Here is a 19,874-nt window from a genome sequence, read left to right as displayed (position 1 = left end):
GTCTGACATGAAAGTACTCAAAATGCATTGAATTAACCAATAATCTGAGTGTATGCTTTCTTTTCTTTGTCTATAAACCTTCGAACTTCAGTGCATAAATGAACCTACTGCTGGTAATAGGTTAATGTTCAGCGTTTATACATTGAGTAAGCAAACTTTTATATTTGTTCCCGAAGAATTTTATTTCAGTCATGTATATACATTTATATCATTTTCAGCGGTTTACCTGTTTGACGGATCTTACCGATAGCAACGTGCTTCTAAATGGCTGTGTCCCTTATTTGCCGAAAATGTTCCAAACTTATTGCTCAGTGATTGGCATACGCAGCCTATTTTTCTTTTCCTAGTATTGACGTGGCCTTCTCATATGCTTGTAAAAGAGTTATCTCCCTTATTTTCCGAAAATTCACTAACCTTATTGCTCAGATTGTCAGCCATTGAAGGAAGATATTAAACGTGTTTCCATTCAAAATGAAGACATGTGTGCTTTATTTTATGGCGATTAACATATTGTGCTTCACTGGTAAAGGTAAGAAAAAAATTTCCAATAGACGTACATGTAGATGTTTTAAAACTTGTGAGGGAACGGGTAAATCCACTTATCAACTTGCAAATAAGAGAACAGTTGGGGTGTGGAGTGTGCGAGTAGAAAACAAAACAGCTGAATAACATCGTCGCCATATTTACCTGAATATGAGGGCTAGATCAGAAAGGGCTTCATCCATTTCCTCCTTTGTGCCACTATTGCAAGTTACTATCCATTAGCCGTTGTCTACATTGCACGATAAATAAATAAAATTGCAAATATCCTGCGATATCCTCACAAAAACAAACCGAGTAGCCGATTAGTCTAAGGTGCTCGCCTTTCCCGATCACTGCCATCTCACTTCCACGTGGGTTCGAGCCTCGGGTTCTGCAAATTTGGCCATGTCAGAAAGCTTGTCAGTGACTTCCCGTGAGTCAGTGGTTCTCCCGGGTTCATTCTTTTCCAGAAAAAGCACAACATAAACAACAAAATATATGTCTGACATAAGTTGCCAGCGTTCTTCTTTCTGTATCATCAGACGCCATTAACGTTAGATAAATTTTCATGTTTCAAGATATTCTAAGTGTAGAGGCAGACGACAATATCTTGGTAGAGCATGCAACCTTTAATTTTAATTAGTTCAAATACACGTAAGGGTTCACGGCCTCTTTCTACATATATAAAACTCTTCTATTGCATTATGTGTTGAAGGAAGGACGCTTTAAGTTCAAAGTAACCGATGTCCTGCTAATGTACTATATGTAACCGAACCTTTTGGTATTTCTGTAAACAACCTTTACTCTCTTATCAAGTTTACAGCGCACTCTTTTATAAACGTGGACCATAATAATAACTTTCTTGATCTGGAATGATGTAGATCGTTAGAAAGAGTCTTTGCTGTTTGCAATAATTAGACATTTAGACAAAACGATTAATACAGAAATGTTAATTTTATGCAAAATTTGATTTAAATATCAGAGATAAACGCCTACAATAAAAAAACAACTTTAACAGTTATCTAAAATATTACAATTTTTATTTTAACTATTAAGGTAAGCACTAATTCAATACCTAATGGCACAACTAAGCGTACAGTGACATTATCGAATTTCCATTTTAAAAGTACATGCAGAAAATATAAATGTACATGAAGGACTGTTTTATAAAAATTACAAGACATAATGAGGAATAGACAACACATAACTGAGTTTACACCGCATGTGTTCACAACACACCACTTAAGGGAAGAGAAGGAAGTTTTAGCAACATCTGTCAGGTGAGTGATCACTTTTTCGCTTTCTTTCGTTCTGTGCAGGAAAACGTTCTTCTTTTTCTTCCATTATTCCTCTCCACTCACCCTCTCTCCGACCTATTTATATAACCATCAGGCTACCAGATATCGCCTACAATTTCGCACGAACCCTACATGTGATTTTGGGATGTAGCGTTTTCAACATAATGTGGTACCACATGTAAATTGATTCGTATGCACAGAAGATGGCCTTAATAATAAAAATACGCACAACTCATTACTCAGATATTCAAATGTATTTAATGTGCATCAGCAGAATGGGCAATCATTCAAGGTGTGCAGGGACCGATGAAGTAGACTAATTTAGCAATTAGACATAAACTAATAGCTTCATAAACAAAATACCGTTCAAATCAAAGCGCTGTTGGTGGATACTAATTGTAACGCGGTAATGCAGGTACCACGCACAATTCATAAACTGCCTGTTCCAAAATATGTAAAACATATAAGCAGACGACAATATTGTGGCGCATTATGGAACTGAAATGTATATCAGTCCCCTTACTGTAATCATACTAAACCTTCCAATTGATTATTGTAAACATTTGTTGAAGGAAGTACAAATTAAGTGCAAGTCATTTGATGTCCCGATAACTTACTTTATCTCATTGAACCGTGTGGTGTTAACGTCAAAATACATATAATGACAGTTCCATCTGAGAAATTGTAAATATTGTTTAATACATGCAGTTGATATTTACAAATTTTATTGAAAAGTAAAATTTGTACAAAAAAAAGTCAAACTACTAATTTTATGCAGATGGCAAATTTATTTAAAAAGAGCAACATGTTTAATTTAATCAAGGAATAAGAAAAAGAAAAATATAATGAAGAAGCATGATAAAAGGGAAAAGAGAAACCTAACTTCTATACAATCAAATAATTTGATCATAGACGGTCAAACAAACCAATCCCGTCCCTGCATTAAGATCAAAAGCTAAGGTCAAAGCATCATTGAACTCCATTGCACGTAAGTGCTTTACAAGAGTTTTATAAGCTGTACAGCATTCCGTTTCTCTTGTAAAAGGGAGAAGCAACTGCTATGGAACAAAACTCCACCGTTTATGACGAGTCAACGACGTTTTCCTGTGCAGTTGGAATCTTTCTAGGATTTGATTTGTGACCTTTACGTCGTCACTTGTATCCCACTTATTGAACGTATATCTTGTTGAATTCAAACTTACATATGATGAGCTAGGATTTATCTCTTCTTGCTTTAATGAATATTCTCTTTAGATTTTCATCATGTTCTTCAAACGTAGGGACGAGATCGAAGCAGCATCGATGATTGGCTCTTCTCCATTGATCTCTTCTGATACATTTGACATGTTTGCATGGCAAACACTCGGTGACGAATTGATCCGGAAAAGAAATCTTATTCTGATAAACGTGGTATTGAAATTTCCTCACCTGGTGCATATGTCAGAACCACGTGATGCATTCCGTGTGAGAAAAATGGGGGGGGGGGTGCATTTAATAAGCACGAAATTTATTTTTCCGTAATTAGCAATAGAAAACGTTGACTCTTAATAACGTTGTTTAAATGTCCTATGTCCAGTCACATCATGGTATATTCATTTCGGTTAATCACCTTTATCCAAGCAGTTGACCCAGTTACTGGGTTAATTTGACGCTCTTGTTACATCTCTGCTTCCATTCTAGCCAGTTCATGCTTCATATTGCTTGTAATCCAGACTGGTATTTTTCTTACCGATGTAAACTTGCGTAACATCGGAATGTATAGGTATGGTGGCTTTTGGTACAAACATAGGTCCGCATACTAATTGTTGATGTCCAGCGAGTGTCCACTTATTCAAGCGTTTCATTTACCCGTTAATCTGTTGTTGTTGTTGTTGCTGTTGTTGTAGGGTTTAACGCCATTTTTCAACACACAATAGGCTATACATTGCCGCCAGTATTAATGGTGGAGGAAGAACCAGGGGAAACCCCAGAAAGAACCACAGACTCACGAGAAGCTACTGGCAAGCTTTCTCACATACTCACATTAGCCTAATCCGAGACTCGAACCCACGCAGACACAGGTGATATGGCAGTGATCCGTTATTGATAGCGCTTTAAACCACTCATCCCCTCTACATTAGTTTGTGATTCACATGATCGCAAAATTGTTGCTTGCGATTTGTCAGTATCATGCGGTGTATCTAAAAGATGCTGCCTTTGTAATATGCATGGCCGTATTATTTGTCCCATGCTAGTGATTATGGGAAGGACTTACGTGTGGCATCTGACATGTCCAAAGCAGCTTGTTTAATAATTGTCCATTTCTGTTTTGCCCCTCAGCAGTAGGTGACCACACATAGCGAAGTTTGTAACAAATCGATATATATATATATATATATATATATATATATATATATATATATATATATATATATATATATATATATATATATATATATAATGCACAAAACGAGACACCTATCGTTTTAATTGTACCACCCCGTAAACAGTTTTGAACATATTGGATGGTCTTACTGACGATGTCTATGTAAATCTTACTTGGGACACTCTTCCTGCAGAAACATCTTCTCAAAGGGACATGTGAGTTTATCAAATAGTACACGCAAGCCCTTCAAATCGTGTAGATGTTTAAAGAAATTCTTAAAAGGTAAATGTCCTGGTCAGAGTGTACATTTTCATGTTCTGAGCTTTCTTAACTTGTGACTTTCTCCACTGTGCAGAAAATATTTAGAATTAAAGAAAACCAATAGTTCCCGGAAAGTGGCACGTTCATATAGCGTGAGTGTTTAACTTCCTAAGTTTTATTACATTCTTAGCATGTTCACGTTTGAACCTTTACTTTAAACTCGCGCCATATATTCACTATTGTGTTAAGGTTTCGTTATATATATATATATATATATATATATATATATATATATATATATATATATATATATAAGATGAGATTCATATGTCATTCTTAATTTTGAAAACGCGTTAGAAACTGATATCCCTCAATATTCACAGTTAGTTGGAAGGTTTTAGCTTCAGTAGTATTATAATGAGGCTTTTCTATTTCCGTTAGACATATAGGTCCAAGCCTTCTGTGCACTATGACTTTAATTTAAATCACACCCGTGTAATTTACACTCGTGAACCCGCGGTAAGCCTATCGTTATTGTAATCCGAGGTGAGTTTCAAGCGAAATTGCTGCAGAGGTACCGCACTTAGGCCAATGCACTGATAAATATGGTGGCAGACTGGTTAATATACATTGCCAAACATAGAAACAGTTTGTTTATTTTCACTGTCTATAAATATGTTACCTGTTTTTGGTCACTAATGTCTGGATTTGTATCTGTTTAAGACGGTTTTCTATTTTCACCAGCACCATTTCAAACTGACAGATGCTAATAATTTTAAAATCAATATTAAGTAGGATTTATTAATACTGAGAATGTCTTGTGCTTACTCGCGAGTGCTGCCATAATGAAATTGTTTAACCAACACCGAAAATCACACCGGTTACTACGGATATATCTCCGATTACAATTCCGATTGGTGCACCTATGATTGGTGTCGTGGTATTGATTTCCGAGACCTGTTGCCGCATAAACAGCCTTAACGAAAGCACACACTCGTTTGCATTTATATGATGCAATTGTTTGATATAGTGCATATTCCTGTAATAATTATAAAATGTACAAATAGCCAGACCAATTTTCATATAATGATATGTTATTTGATATATATTTTCAAGTTAGCCATTTTATAACGGAACAGAAGATTGAATTCATTTAATTTTTGAATATACAGAAAGGATGAGAAAATGTTCGAGTTCTTATAAATATGAGAGATTATTTGTGTCCGGTACAGATTCATGTACGAATTCGGTTATTATAATCTCGTACGGTAACACTGTTGAAATGATTTAATATGTAATAAGCAACCTCGCGTGCGCGCATGAGTAACGTATATCATTGCATTCGTACGTGACAGTGTTTCATGCACTATACGATTTAGTCATTATTTTTTTCATTTGCTTTATGTTGGGTCTGAATTTTGGAGGTGTGAACATGGATGTGAATTTGGAGGAGTGATTGCGTCTGTAAAAGTGATATCTTGGATCCAGGGCTGTATGACTCTGTGGGGTTTTTGCATAAACTATATGCTGCTGTCGGAGGTGACGTTGGCTCACATGAAAAAAATAGTTTTTTCGTTGTGATCAAACAAAGCTTCGGGACCGATTGGTATGAAGCAAACAAGGGGTCACTTGGGTGATCCTTCGGCAGCTTGAGAGGGGAGGGTCATGCGTTGAGACTAATTGATCATCCGATAGCGCGGTTGGACTGAATATACTTTGAGGTCGTCTAATGGACGCCAGGAATTGTATGTTCCGTTTACGAATTTATCAGTTTCATTATTTTAGTGACGATCCAAAATCTACTCCCTAATCTTATTTAAGTGAAATCACACACACGCACACATACACACGCGCATGCACACACATATGCGCACGCACACACACACACACACACAGATATATATATATATATATATATATATATATATATATATATATATATATATATATATATATATATATAATTCATAGTTGTGTAAATTCCTAACATGATACCCTTGGTGGTAAGTGCTAATTTCTAAACATTGATCATCTTTGGTAATAGATCAATGCGTCATCCGTCAACCATATTTATTAATAATTTCTATTCCTTAATTCTTCTTGATTACTCGTTTAAGTTACATGTTATGATTCGTTCCAGTTAGGAACGATATTAGTTTTCTAATGTCAGTTGTTTAACTCAGTACGCATCATTTTGTTAAGTCCAGTGTTGGATTTTATGCGCAAGGGTTGGGTTTAGATTTAATAATTTTTTTCAATCACATAAATAAACATCTCATTCACGAAATTGTTGTTAATGTTTTTGCTATTATCTAATCCCACCCCGGACCACCTGTTACATCCACCACCCCGTCAGCAAAGTCCACTACATTATCAACTCGGTCAGAATCTATCACTTATACATAGTGCTAAATCTAATCTTAAATACAAACGCCAAAGACGGGTAAGTACTCATCCGGAGAGAAATTTAGTCCTTCGAACACAGTTTCATCTGCGGCGAGATCAGTAGCGTCCTTAACTATGAATAGGTAATGTATATACTATGAAGTGTATTCTCTAGGTCACAGGGTAAAATCAACGCTAAAGTGCATGCAATGGTTCAATAACAAGATGTCCGACTTGGGTTAAACAATGAACAACTTCAAGTGGCGGTGCAAGCCCGTGCAAGTGCAAATACAAAAGATGATTTCGCGAGTTTACCTTTTTGTCGAAGTCCTCGGCCTGAAGGTATTCTGCGAGTTGGTTTGAGTAAATGAAGTTCCGAATGCCCCAACGCAAACGCTTTTGAAACCACAGGAGCCGAGGCTGTTAATGTTGCTGGAATGGCCATTATAAATGGTATAATTTCACGGCGTTTTGGTATTTGCATCTCTTTTGATTGCCATAACTTTATTGTCACTGATGTGTTATTTTTTCGGCTGTATTAAACTGATTAAGTTATGTTTTGGTCAACCGAGTTAGTCATTTTTAGCCATTTCTGTCTTAAACAACTTCAAAGTGACACGGCAATCTGTTGGTTCTACGCTCTTTATTTTATTGTGCTGCTTTGAACTAAGGCCAACCGACATTTAATGATAATACATAATTATTTGAAAACGTAACATGTTCAATTGCTAAACTGAGAAATGTTTTGTTGTTATTGTCATTGTTATCCATTGGTGCGTCATAATCCACATTCGACCACTTCAAATAATATAGCAATTCATCTTAGAAGATCATAGCAACGCATCTGTAATAGTTGACAGCAGGTGGAGCAGCAACACGTGCATATTCAAAGTCGCACTAGGTAAATCTGCGGAATTGCGTCAATATTTTGGTAGAATGAGCAGCATGATTGCTGCCAAAGCCAAAACTGATTTCTTTGGTGAGTTTCTGAAAACAGCAGAGAAATTTCAGATACTCCTAAATTATCAAATGTCATTTTAGTATGGACCTGCTCCTGACGTACCATCATTTGGTCTTGATATATTATGAATAGGTGTCTTGGTGCGCTGATACCTTGTTTTGTAGTAACATGCAATGAAAATTACTGACCACAGCTTTCTCTCGAGAATGTAGTGACTGTGGAAAAGTATAGCGGGGATGTGCCTCCTAAATTCATAAATGCCAACAAACGTATTTCTGCGGCGATTGAAGAGAATGTCACAAACATCCTCAGTGTTAATTCTGAAAATACAATTTTACTATCAACGACACCACCAGCATATCAAATTGTGTCATTATTGTTATTCGGTCGATACAATATGCCTGTGTGTTTGGCTCCGAATATATCAGCCTTGCGAACATCTCTACAAAACCCAAATATATAAATAAGAGGAATCAAAAATGTCTACATTGTTCATTAGTAAAATAAGTGTTTCACAAAATCATTTGTGGTCATTGTGTGCAGATTAGTATATATTTGTATACAGGACGCCATCCAGTCACACTAGCGAAATCCAAGCACCCTGTTGACTTTGCTTACATGCACTTGATCGCAATATAATAGCATATTTCGTACGTCGACTACATAGCTGTTATTATTCCGAAGATCTGGGACAAGCTTGGTGCCTTTAGTAAACATGCGTTGCAATCCGTCCTTGGCTGCACATTGATCAAGGAACAAACACCTTCGAGGCACCACCAACACTTCTGGGGCAAGCGGATAATCATTATGTATTTGGTGAAGCTAGTTTGGATACTCCAAATCAACGTCAATGGTGTATCCATAATCGCTGTTACTGTAGTAGCCGTGTACGTCTTGATGATGTTATATGTGCTCTGGATCATTCCATTCAAAACGAGCATGAGGTATTTCTGCATCGTTGTTTTTGTGAGATACACGATGTAACTATTCGGGACAACATGACCATACCATCTAATACTGGGTTGTTTCCACGTGCGAATCGATGACAAAATATCGATATACCGCCACGGAATCCACGCTCAACAAACGTATGTTGGTCAGTGTCAGTGAGCACCTCCAGGTCTAATTTTGAAATGCATCTGAGACCGTTTCCGGAGACGAAAATTATTGAGCGTGGTCAAGTCAGTAACCAATACAGATCACCAAAGTTACCAAGAATCTGACTACTTAAAGTGGACCAGACATCTTTTGCTTGTGCTTAACCGTAGGCGGAAATACGTTCAAGAGACAATGATGAATGGAATGTCTCGATCGGTAGTAACTGAGTTTCAGCAAACTCGTTCCAAATGTTCATGGACTCGTAGGGATGTACTTTTTTGTGAGTGAGTAAACTGAATGTTTCACCGTCAGTATCGTATCGGCTAGTGATTTTTGATCGAGTATTGCCATTCGCTGCAAGGTTGCTGACGTGTTTATCCAGGCTTGATTTAAGAAACTGCTACGAGTCATTTAGTTGCAGTTGCCCAAGCCTAAATCTCAAATATTTGTCAGTATTGTTCGGGATGATGCTTTTTGGCTCATTCGATGACATTGCTATTGTTCGCGTTATTAAGTGACCGCCATGCAAGCAAAGGTTATGAAGCAGTACGGGAATTCGTGTTTTGCTTGAATAAATTCGTAACTGTAGATTGCATATACTTTGTTACACGCTAGTGATATGACAGCTATCGCGAACTTTGGAATGTTCAGTTCCATTGCAATCGATGCCGAAAAGGAACATGACAGATTCAGAAAAGCATGGCTGCAGACGAAGCACATTTATGCCGTATCCATTCTGCTGCGAGATAGAGTGACTTTATAAATACTTCCGGCTTGTAGTTTCCGCAGTACGATATTGGTGGTTTAGTTTGCCTGTCGCATCTGACAGCATTGTAACGAAACTCGCAATTGATGTGTTCCGGAACATGAACTGCATTGGGCAAAATACGGATATCTTAAGAGATTCAAAACCCGCGTAAATTACAACACTGATTGTTGTTGTTGTTGTGGGGTTTAAAGCCATTTTTCAGCATACGATAGGCTATGCATGGCGGCCAGTATTAATGGTGGAGGAAGAACCCGAGAAAACCCCGGGAAGAACCACCGACCCACAAGAAGCTACTGGCAAGCTTTCTCACATATCCACATTTGCCGAATCCTGGACTCGAACCCGCGCAGACAGAGGTGAGATGGCAGTGATCCGTAACGGAGAGCGCTTTAGACCACTCGGCCACTCGGGGCCCCAACAACACTGATAATATTGCCCATTCACAACATCGGCTGTTATCGTTTGTGTTTATCGCCGACCGCGGTGGAACATAGTTTGGTGTTGGTATCCAACTCGATCCGCGGAAAGGTGAAATATGAAGCTGAAATTCCAAGCATCTGGACAGCAACCATCCAGAGCCTCCTCTAGAGTGTTTTATAACTTCTCCAGAATCTTAGCATACTGTTTATCAATTATATTAATAAGTGCAACTGTCTTTTAAGGTTAAAGATTACACAGGCACTAATATGAATCCATGACTGTTTTGTTAAAGAAGGTGTAAAGCCATCTTGAGATATATGAACAGCATGGTAAATTCCACCCCGAGAACAATGTCAATTTTAGATACCTACGGTAACACTGTCTAGCACACGCGCTGTCAAGTTAATACAAGTTCTGAACGCATATTTAATAAACAGTTGCAATGTCTTTGTTTGGCTTCTTTTCGCTTGGGATAATTGTCCGGTAATCACGAGACCACTTACACAACCTAACTTCCGGAACTCGTTGATGATGACTATACTCTACTGCTTCAGCGGAGATGTTGGCTGCGAGGCTGCGACGGTCTTGTTCATCCTCAACTGCACGTGCAATTTCTGCTTCTTTGGTCCGTGTTGGAATTTCGATATTTAATCATGCTGCAATTTCCCGAGGTTGTCTCACAGTCTGACTCCGTGAAGCTGTATGACCAAATAGCGCAAGTACGTGAGTTTTTCTTGCACTTCTTGGTATTTGCATATTATGCTCAGGCCCGGATTGTTTCAGGTGTTGTACTGTTAATGTTGTCGGTACAATCGGTTGTGATTACTATGGAGAAAGTGGCTGTGGTTCACTTACGAATACTAATAACTTATGTCAGATTTTCCCATACGACTAATACATGAATATGTATCCCACACTCTCGAGCTATTTGCATAAATTAACGGTAGACATGCTAGTAGTTAAGCTGAAAGCAATGTCTAATTGTCAATGCGGTCAATATATTTTAAGCATTTTTACTTTACCAAGATTGGAAACTACAATCGCTTCATTATTTCATTGACTTCTGTATCTTTGTGACCGACGTTGTTGGATGTTTTTACAATCATCGTCCAGTGTTTGTACAATCAAAGATTAGGCGAATTGTTGACGGTGCACATGATTATCCTCGCAAACACATCCGCATAGTAGGCAATACTGATTAGACGAATTTACTCCGATACAACAATGAAGGCATCGTTGGGCGCCAGTATCAACACACATTGCAAGCAAATGAACATAATGAATGATTCTCCTGCATAGTTTCCAAGGTATACATTGATTGCGTCCTACTGTCGTTGAATTATTATTATACCATTCATTAAACATAAATAATGCTGTAACATAAATAGTAATGTTAAAAGACAAGTTAGTGTCTCTCAATCAATATATCTTACCAAGTTGCTATTTCGTACGTTTGTTATCAAAATGATCTTCTGATCAAATAAAGTTTCTTCCAAAGGATGTTTTGCGAAATCAACGTACATTTACCATTGAGATAATGCAGTAATCTAACTAAAGACTGACCATCCATTTCGCGCTCAAAATCAAGAATTTAATATGTATTATATTCCTCATTTTTAAATCTGGAATTATTTATAATTATTGTATCATTCTCGTGTATTGACTGTATGGCTTATATGTCCTTAAATCAAAATAACTCTTCAGAGAAATGCTTCCATTTCATAGGGTCGTGTATCATTTCTGCATATTCTTTTTTATTACAAATAAATTTATATGGTAGAGTGGTGCTGAGCATTGCTTTTATAACCGTAACGCCATCAGAAATTGCGAAGGGTTTAATATTGTATAGCAAGCAAGAAGATCCAGTATTTTGTTTATGAGAGAGACACAATTAGTCCAAAAACTAATTTTCCTTTTAATCCTCATTTATTTGCACATGTCAACAAAAATAAAAATACAACAGTGAAACAAGTATCATACAATAATGATAATGTGCACAAAAACGACAAAATATTGATTCGGAAAATATCCTACACACATACAAAACATACAACAAAGTTTGCCATAATCCTACACACATACAAAACATACAACAAAGTTTGCCATAATCTGTATTAAATATCACAGTGCATCAATTACAACCATCTGTAATAAAAAGAAAGCACTGATGACGATACTTTAACGGTTTCAAATGACGGAAACAGACGTAGCCGGCTATTGTTTATACAATTCACAGCTAGGAATGGGAATAAGTAAGTTATTCGACGATATAAAGCATATAATCATATATGGTCTTTATTTTCTTGATGCAAATGTAGATCATCTTTAAAATATGAAATAGCAGTGACCCTAAAACAAAGTCTTGAGGTACTCGACAAGTCACATATTGTTCTTCACACGCTAAGGTTCATCGTAAGAAGACTTCTGATGATTTTCACTGTTTAAGAGGCATTGCCATTGATCAACAAAGTCCAAGAAGAGTTTCGTTATGACTAATCAAGACATTGTCTTACCATTGATCAACCTAAAATTAATATCTTTATGAACACTGTAGAATTCAATTTTTATATCCGATCAAATTATGAGCGTTTTAACGTTAGCTAATATTCAGATATTTTCAAACTAAGTCAGTTTTATGTTTCGTACAAGTTTGTGTTTGATGGTTTGATAAACTTTAGATTTCTTGTAAGACCCTCTTTCCTCCAATTTTTATTTTCATTATTTAAGTTAGTTCTTTTGTGCTTCAAATATCCGTACGTTTTACTGTCCGAAGGATTCCATTGCTTATCATCTATCTGTTCTTACTTTATTTTCCTGGTGTGTAATATTGAATATCTAGCCAGTATAATGTTATCTTTACAAGCAGTAAACACAAACGAAAGAAATATAGTCAGTTTTCAAAGCATGATTTTTTTAAAAGTCTAATGATATGTGGATTTTACCACTTTGACTGGACATGTTTCGATCAATAATAAACTTTCAGACAAAATGCTTAAAAAAAGTTTGCGAACTTTTTCCAACACCGAGTGTTTCTCATACAACATTTACTTTTTACAACTGGTCTATTAATATATAGTGGGCTTTTTGAAAAACTAAAAATACGAGAGCCGAGTAATAGATGGATGACATCCTCTACCTTTAAGAACAATGTTGTAATAAATATTTATTTTGTTTAATTAAGATTTATGAATATTTTCAAGAAAGAACTGATTGTAATAATTATTTTATTGAAAACATAGCTCAACATATATTTTTTCTCATGCATTAATTTGAATAGTTTCTTTTAATAGACATACCATCACAGTTTCCCTCCAGCCTTTGTTGCCTGAGATGGCTTTCGTCTCAAGCTTGCACTGAACTTAATGTAGAATTTTAGCCACAGTTGCCATTTAAACACATACAGAAAGATGTATATTTTACATTTTCAGGCCTAACTACACATACAAATATGTGTTTCTGTTCTAAATGAAGTATTTTTTCCTAAATGCGCATAATATTTTACGTGAAGTGGTCATTTTCCTTTTTTTTTTTTTGTTAAATAAAAATGTTTTTTTAATTTGGATAGGATACGCTAGCAAATTGTTTACCCGATGAAATCGGGGAGTCCTTGAAATGATCTTGAAACTCCAAAAATGTCTCTAAATCAATTTCTAAAATATGACGGGTATCATCGCCATTCGGAATATTTAAGATATTCGTTATATGGTTATTCGATTTGTCTTTTATAGCTGTCCATCCAAAAACAAATATGTTTGGGGGTGTGGTGGGTGTGCAGTGTTTCGTTTGTGGTTTTTGTTAACGTCGTGCATAAACGCGCGCCCTACCTCTGTAAATCTGTATTGTCTAGGTACTTGACGAAGGAGTTTGGTTTAGATATGTCGTATCTATCATTATCTTCAATTGTATATTTGCCATCTACCTAATAGTCGTGATTTTCTTAAACATATGTATGCGGTATCATCATAATTCCTCATCCATTCAACTCTCGGATATCAGGAAAATATTATAATCTATTACAAGTTTTAATTCTACTCCATCAGTTGCCAACCAGCACCGTGGACGAAACCAGAAGCACTCGAATAGTGATCAGGATAAAGTGTATATTATTTCATTCACAAATTGCTACACTCATATAATGTAGTGTATTGTATCAGTATATCATTCTTGACTTAATAGTCGATAGTGTTCAATTCATGCTTATTTATTACACCCTGAATCTGCTTGCTTTGTCATTTGATATATTCGCGTTAAGTAGAGACCAAGAAACCTTTTCGATCGCCGGAACAGGTGTTTCGTTAAGCTTTCCTGATATATATATATATATATATATATATATATATATATATATATATATATATATATATATATATATATATATATATATATTCTCATTCTTGATGTTGAAAATGGATTTTTCGTCGCTCAAATTCCACTGGTGCACGTTCTCTTTTCCAAGATGTTGTGTGATCCGACATATATCATTGATGCTTTCTGAGTATGTCAACTGTTAGGCTCTCAAAGTAGTCTTAAATAACAAATGGAACCTTCAACTGGTGTTGCAATTTTATAATTTTTAACAGTGCTTTTATGAGGCATAATGTCTATCGTGCTACCCACGAAATGAGCGTAATTCGTTTTGTTCGGTTCATTTGTCTTGTGAATAGAAAGTGTTTAAGATTGTTAGCAAGTATACCTTTACCACAACCATGTTGAATTTGTCATTCACGATTATTAAACGAGAAGGTTGCATTAAGAAAAATGAAACGTTGATACTATACAAACGACAGGAATGACTATGCATCATTTTCCAATTAGCTAAGTTCTATTTTCCAGTCTACTTGTAAATGATCACAACACAAACAAAAAATGCTAGCGAAAATGGAAATATGAAATTTGGAATGTTGAAACGCTTTGCAATTTAATATATATGTACAGAATTTAAAATGTACTTTTTATCCCTGGTCTTGCCAGTTCTTTCTACCTTCCTGAAATATGTGGATATGAATATCTATACCGTATAGAAAATGTTCAAATCAGTTTCCATTACTAATTTCTGAAAGTTAGCAGGATGCCGCTGTATTAGGAAAATTAATTAGTAGTGATTTCTCTATGTTTTTACATGATAGGATGTATAAAGTATTTGTAAATAAAATTATCAAAATGTGCGAATACCGTAACTTAAATGCATGTCATACAATTTTGAAACAAAGATATGACTTTAGCATTCCGTGTGAGAAATGTTTTGTTACACCTGGGTTTTGGCCATGTAATGTTACATCAGGATGTCGTGATTAAAAACGTTTTCTTCAAATGTTTAAAGATAGATTAATTTGTATTAACTTGGCGTGAATCATGACGGTAGAGGACAACAAACTAAATCATAACGATAATTATTACATCCATGAAATGCTGTCGTTTACTTAGCAAAGTATGGGATTCTTTAAAATTATTGAAAATCATGTTATTGTTTCAGAATGAAATAAGAACTATCTTCGCTAAAGAATGAAATATATAACAGAAAGTAAAGTACTTTGTGCGGTAATAGAACATAAAGTCAATAATTAGTTGATCTGCTTTGTACTTCAATCCAATGCAGAATATGATGCGTCTGGATATGCTGTCGATGGAATTATATGTCAAATCAGTCGCCAAACAATCCCAATAATGTGCCAATATTCTGTTCTTTTCGTTTATATCTCATATTCCTTTGCTATTCATGCTGTCTTTAAATGATACATACATATTTTAAACTGGTTTGAAGTAAGAGCTGATGTTTGACTAATTTAGGATCACAAAGTTAGATTAGCAAACCAAGGGTCTACGTTGTATGTAACTGTATTCATTATGTTATTTAATAGTCCAGATATCATTGTACAAAATTCATGATGTTTGCAAAATAACATCCATTCAGAATAATCCTCACTTGTCAAGTGATCAGAGTATTTACACAAAGTGTTGACTTCTTGCAAAAAGAATGGCGAATGCTTTTAGACCTTAAAACGGGGAGAGAGAAATGGCAGTTACAGCATATCTTATCCAGACTTTTATGGTATTGGGATAATCCCATAAAGGACATTAATCGCTGAAGAAAATATCGATCTAGATCTCATGTAGATTCTCTGAACACCAATTCAAATGTTCCTCTATTTGCGCCACTGTCCGTACAGGTCATCGAATTCCTCCTCCCTCCTTCTTCCAATTTTATCGAGGCAGTTCATTTTTATTGCTGCATTAGAAACTGTAGCACGTCCCTTCTTTAGTATTTCCTATCTAGAGCTTTCAACCTGTCTTAAATTCCCATCACTAGCTAGTTGGCTACATTTCAAACAGTCGGGAGGCAGAACAAAATTGATCATGTTATCGAAACTAATTCATATAAAGACATTATATATATATATATATATATATATATATATATATATATATATATATATATATATATATATATATATATATATATATATATATATATATAAAAGCTTAGAGAAGGTGTTTAATAGCCAGTGTTCAAAACTAGACAGCTAAAAACAATAGTTCTACTTGGTATGGCCCAAAATCGTGTCATACACCATTTTAGGTGCTACCAAATTTAGCAAATAATTGTTATATCGACTGAATAATTTTAGCTATATTAGAAACCCATTCTTTTGTTGATCAATGCTTCACTACTAAAAATATATGTATATAAAGATAGCAGTGCAAGCGCATCAGACCGGTCAGATGAAAAGAAATATGTTTTATTGTTTTAAAATATGGATGAAACATTTGAAAATGATTTAGTTTGTGATGTTCAATCCTGCAGAAAGAAGCTTTATCGACATTATCAAAAATGCATGGACTCAAAATGACTCCAAAACTGAGAACACGTCACTTGTAAAAAGATATACAGTCTTGTTTCATATGTACTGATGTATTTAAACACACAAGAGCTCTCCTTGTTAGCATTGTGTTATTCTCTAAATACGAATTGAAACAGAAGGTATACTAAGGTAAAAGTAGAAAAAAACATTTATGAACAAATCCTTGAAGATGATCAAAATGTCCCAACATTTTTGGCTAAACTGTTGGTGTTACTCAGTTTTAAGTAAACAGCTACTTAAAGCTAATATTGTTGATACAATATCTTGGTTTAATTGCAACAGGTAATGCAAAAATGTCCAAGATATACATTTCATTTTATTGTCAGTGTTTTCCAAGAACGAAAAATGAAATTACTTTAAAGAGTAATTAATGTGCATGTATGTGTTTCGGTAATTCATCTATGTACTATCGAATATTTACTTGTTTACGTATTTGAAGTTGTTTATTTATAGGTCCATTGGACCAGATGTTTCTTGCACATTTTATGTTATTACTGTATACACGACGGGTGTATGGTTTTCGTCTGTGTAATGCATGTGTCACTATATTTTATGGTTATTTATTCACTTTCAAACAAACCGGATAATACCTCAAATAAATACAAAATTTAAAACTACTCTTATCTGGCGAAATTTCTTAAACACATTTCTTAAAACAGTTTATTTATAGAAGGGACACAAATGCTAGCAAAACTTGATCAATACGAATATTACTACAAATATCAAGCAAATTATAGATGCCCTAGGGTACACATCGCTACATAAGATAACATTATTTCGCAAAGTTTTTCCGTTATTAGAAAGTATTTTAGAGAAAGCAAACATACAAATAAACTGATATCATATCTTACCTAATTCGACATTATCATAGCACATATTCATAAACTAATGTGCAAATATTTGTAATAAGGTTTCCAGAAAACATAGTTAACAGGATAATTCACTAAAATTATTTTCTTCATTTCAGTGATATCGCTTTTCAGTGACAATGTCAGCAACAAAAATCGTGAAATTGTGCACTGTTCTAGTGACACAAAATTTGCGTCAGTAGATGGTTTGAGATAGTATCTGCACAAACGATATAAGTTTCAGTTATGTTACATTTCATTAACGAAATCATGGTATTTCTATTTACGTTCTGTCAGTTTAAAGGAAACAGATTGCCTAATCGTGTCAGATTGCAAATATTAAATTTGAATTAAGCACGCTTATAGTGTGAAATAAAGCTTATCTGGCCATTTTTTCTGCAAAGACAATACATATAAGATCTTATCTAGTTTTTGTCCTCCAGAATTTCAAGTATTTATTTCTGTAAAATCTTTTAATATCAAGCCTGTTTTTATTTTACCGCATCACTAGCATCATTGTGTTCAGCAAAGGTGCTACTAACAGTTTTTTTTAATAAAGATGTTAGTACAGCTCATTTTAATATTTTCTTGGGATTATAGTTCCGTTTATAACGTTTATAGCAATATGATAGGTTGAGTGATTCTACGAGAGAAATTAAGACGATTATAGTATGTAAGTTTCCATGATGACACTGTAGTGGTTGTTGTTGTTCTTGTTGGTGATGTTGTTATTGTTATTGTTGTAGGGTGTAACGCCATTTTTCAGCACAAGATAGGCTATTGTTATTGTTGTAGGGTGTAACGCCATTTTTCAGCACAAGATAAGCTATACATTGCGGCCAATAATAACGGTGGAGGAAAAACCCGGGAAAACCCCGGAAACAACCACCGAACCGCGAGAAGCTACTGGCAAGCTTTCTCACATACCCACATTGGCCGAACCCGAGACTCGAACCCACGCAGAAAGAGATGAGATGGCAGTGATCCGTAACGGTGAGCGCTTTAGACCACTCGGCCACTCGGGGCCCCGATGACACTGTAATGATATGGGACTTGACGCACAGTGTTCTGCACGATATAGTGCATGTATCTTAGAAGTAGGTCAAAAACACTGCATTGATGTTCCAAAAAAAAAAAATATATATATATATATATATATATATATATATATATATATATATATATATATATATATATATATATATATATATATATATATATATATATAATGCTTAAAAGCAAATAAACAAGAAATCATATTTTTTGTATATTTTTGTGTTTCAGCATCTCTTCAGTCTACTTCTCTGAAGATATACGGAAGCTCCAATGAGTTGAGAAAGGATCCATGGCAGTGTATCAAACAATGCATCTGGGCAATACTTCAAGCCTGTTTTAATGTTGGAGGACTAACCGATGTGATTTGGGAAATGGCGAATCTAGTCTGGGAGTTTTTAAACGGCCCAGCTGATGGAAACGACTGGTTCATTTTTCAAAAAGCCAATGAATACCTCCCAAACATTTTAGATTTACTAAAGCATTACAACTACATTAGTAGGATTTATACTGTTTGGGTAGAATGCACAGAATGTCTGTACTGAAAGGACGATAAATTTATTATATGGAAAAGACATTTAGCGATCTTCCATACTTAGTCATGTGCAGACATTAAAATGTGTCGTATCCAGATCCACCTTATTTTAACTGTATTTACTTGCATACCTTATGTTGGTACAGCTGAAACACACGAACTTTCCATATCGATTACATATGATTATAAATTTCGTGTTTGAAAATAAAGATGTAATTCCTTAACATAGTGCTTCTTATTCGTGCATCTGTTTTTAATGCGAAGCTCATCTCAGTATTAAAATGCATAAATCTAACATTATACTTTACAGAACTTCTATTTTATTGAAATAAAGCATGTTAGTGGTAGGCATCAAAGTTCTAAAAAGTCTGCAAATACTGTTGATTGCAAAGCTGTGACCGGCTTTACTAAATTTGCAAATAGTTTCAATGATATCTTGCCAAATGAAACTTTCTTTAAGACAGCAAATATTACTTGGAATTTTGTATAAAAAAATGAA

General features: G+C 35.1%; 1 protein-coding gene across 1 annotated transcript; it reads left to right on the top strand.

The window, feature by feature from the left end:
- Positions 1–416: 416 nt before the first annotated feature.
- LOC149793327 (uncharacterized) lies at positions 417–19,599 on the top strand. The gene is made up of 2 exons (XM_089966356.1): positions 417–529; positions 19,072–19,599. Exons 1-2 carry the CDS (start codon positions 472–474, stop codon positions 19,383–19,385), a joined length of 372 nt encoding a protein of 123 aa, XP_089822482.1. The 5' UTR covers positions 417–471; the 3' UTR covers positions 19,386–19,599.
- The last annotated feature ends 275 nt before the right edge of the window (positions 19,600–19,874 follow it).

Source organism: Sinohyriopsis cumingii, chromosome 8, assembly GCF_028554795.1.
Source record: "Sinohyriopsis cumingii isolate HCF-2022 chromosome 8, ASM2855479v2, whole genome shotgun sequence".
Classification (NCBI taxonomy): domain Eukaryota; kingdom Metazoa; phylum Mollusca; class Bivalvia; order Unionida; family Unionidae; genus Sinohyriopsis; species Sinohyriopsis cumingii.
This window is presented reverse-complemented; position numbering and strand designations above follow the sequence as displayed.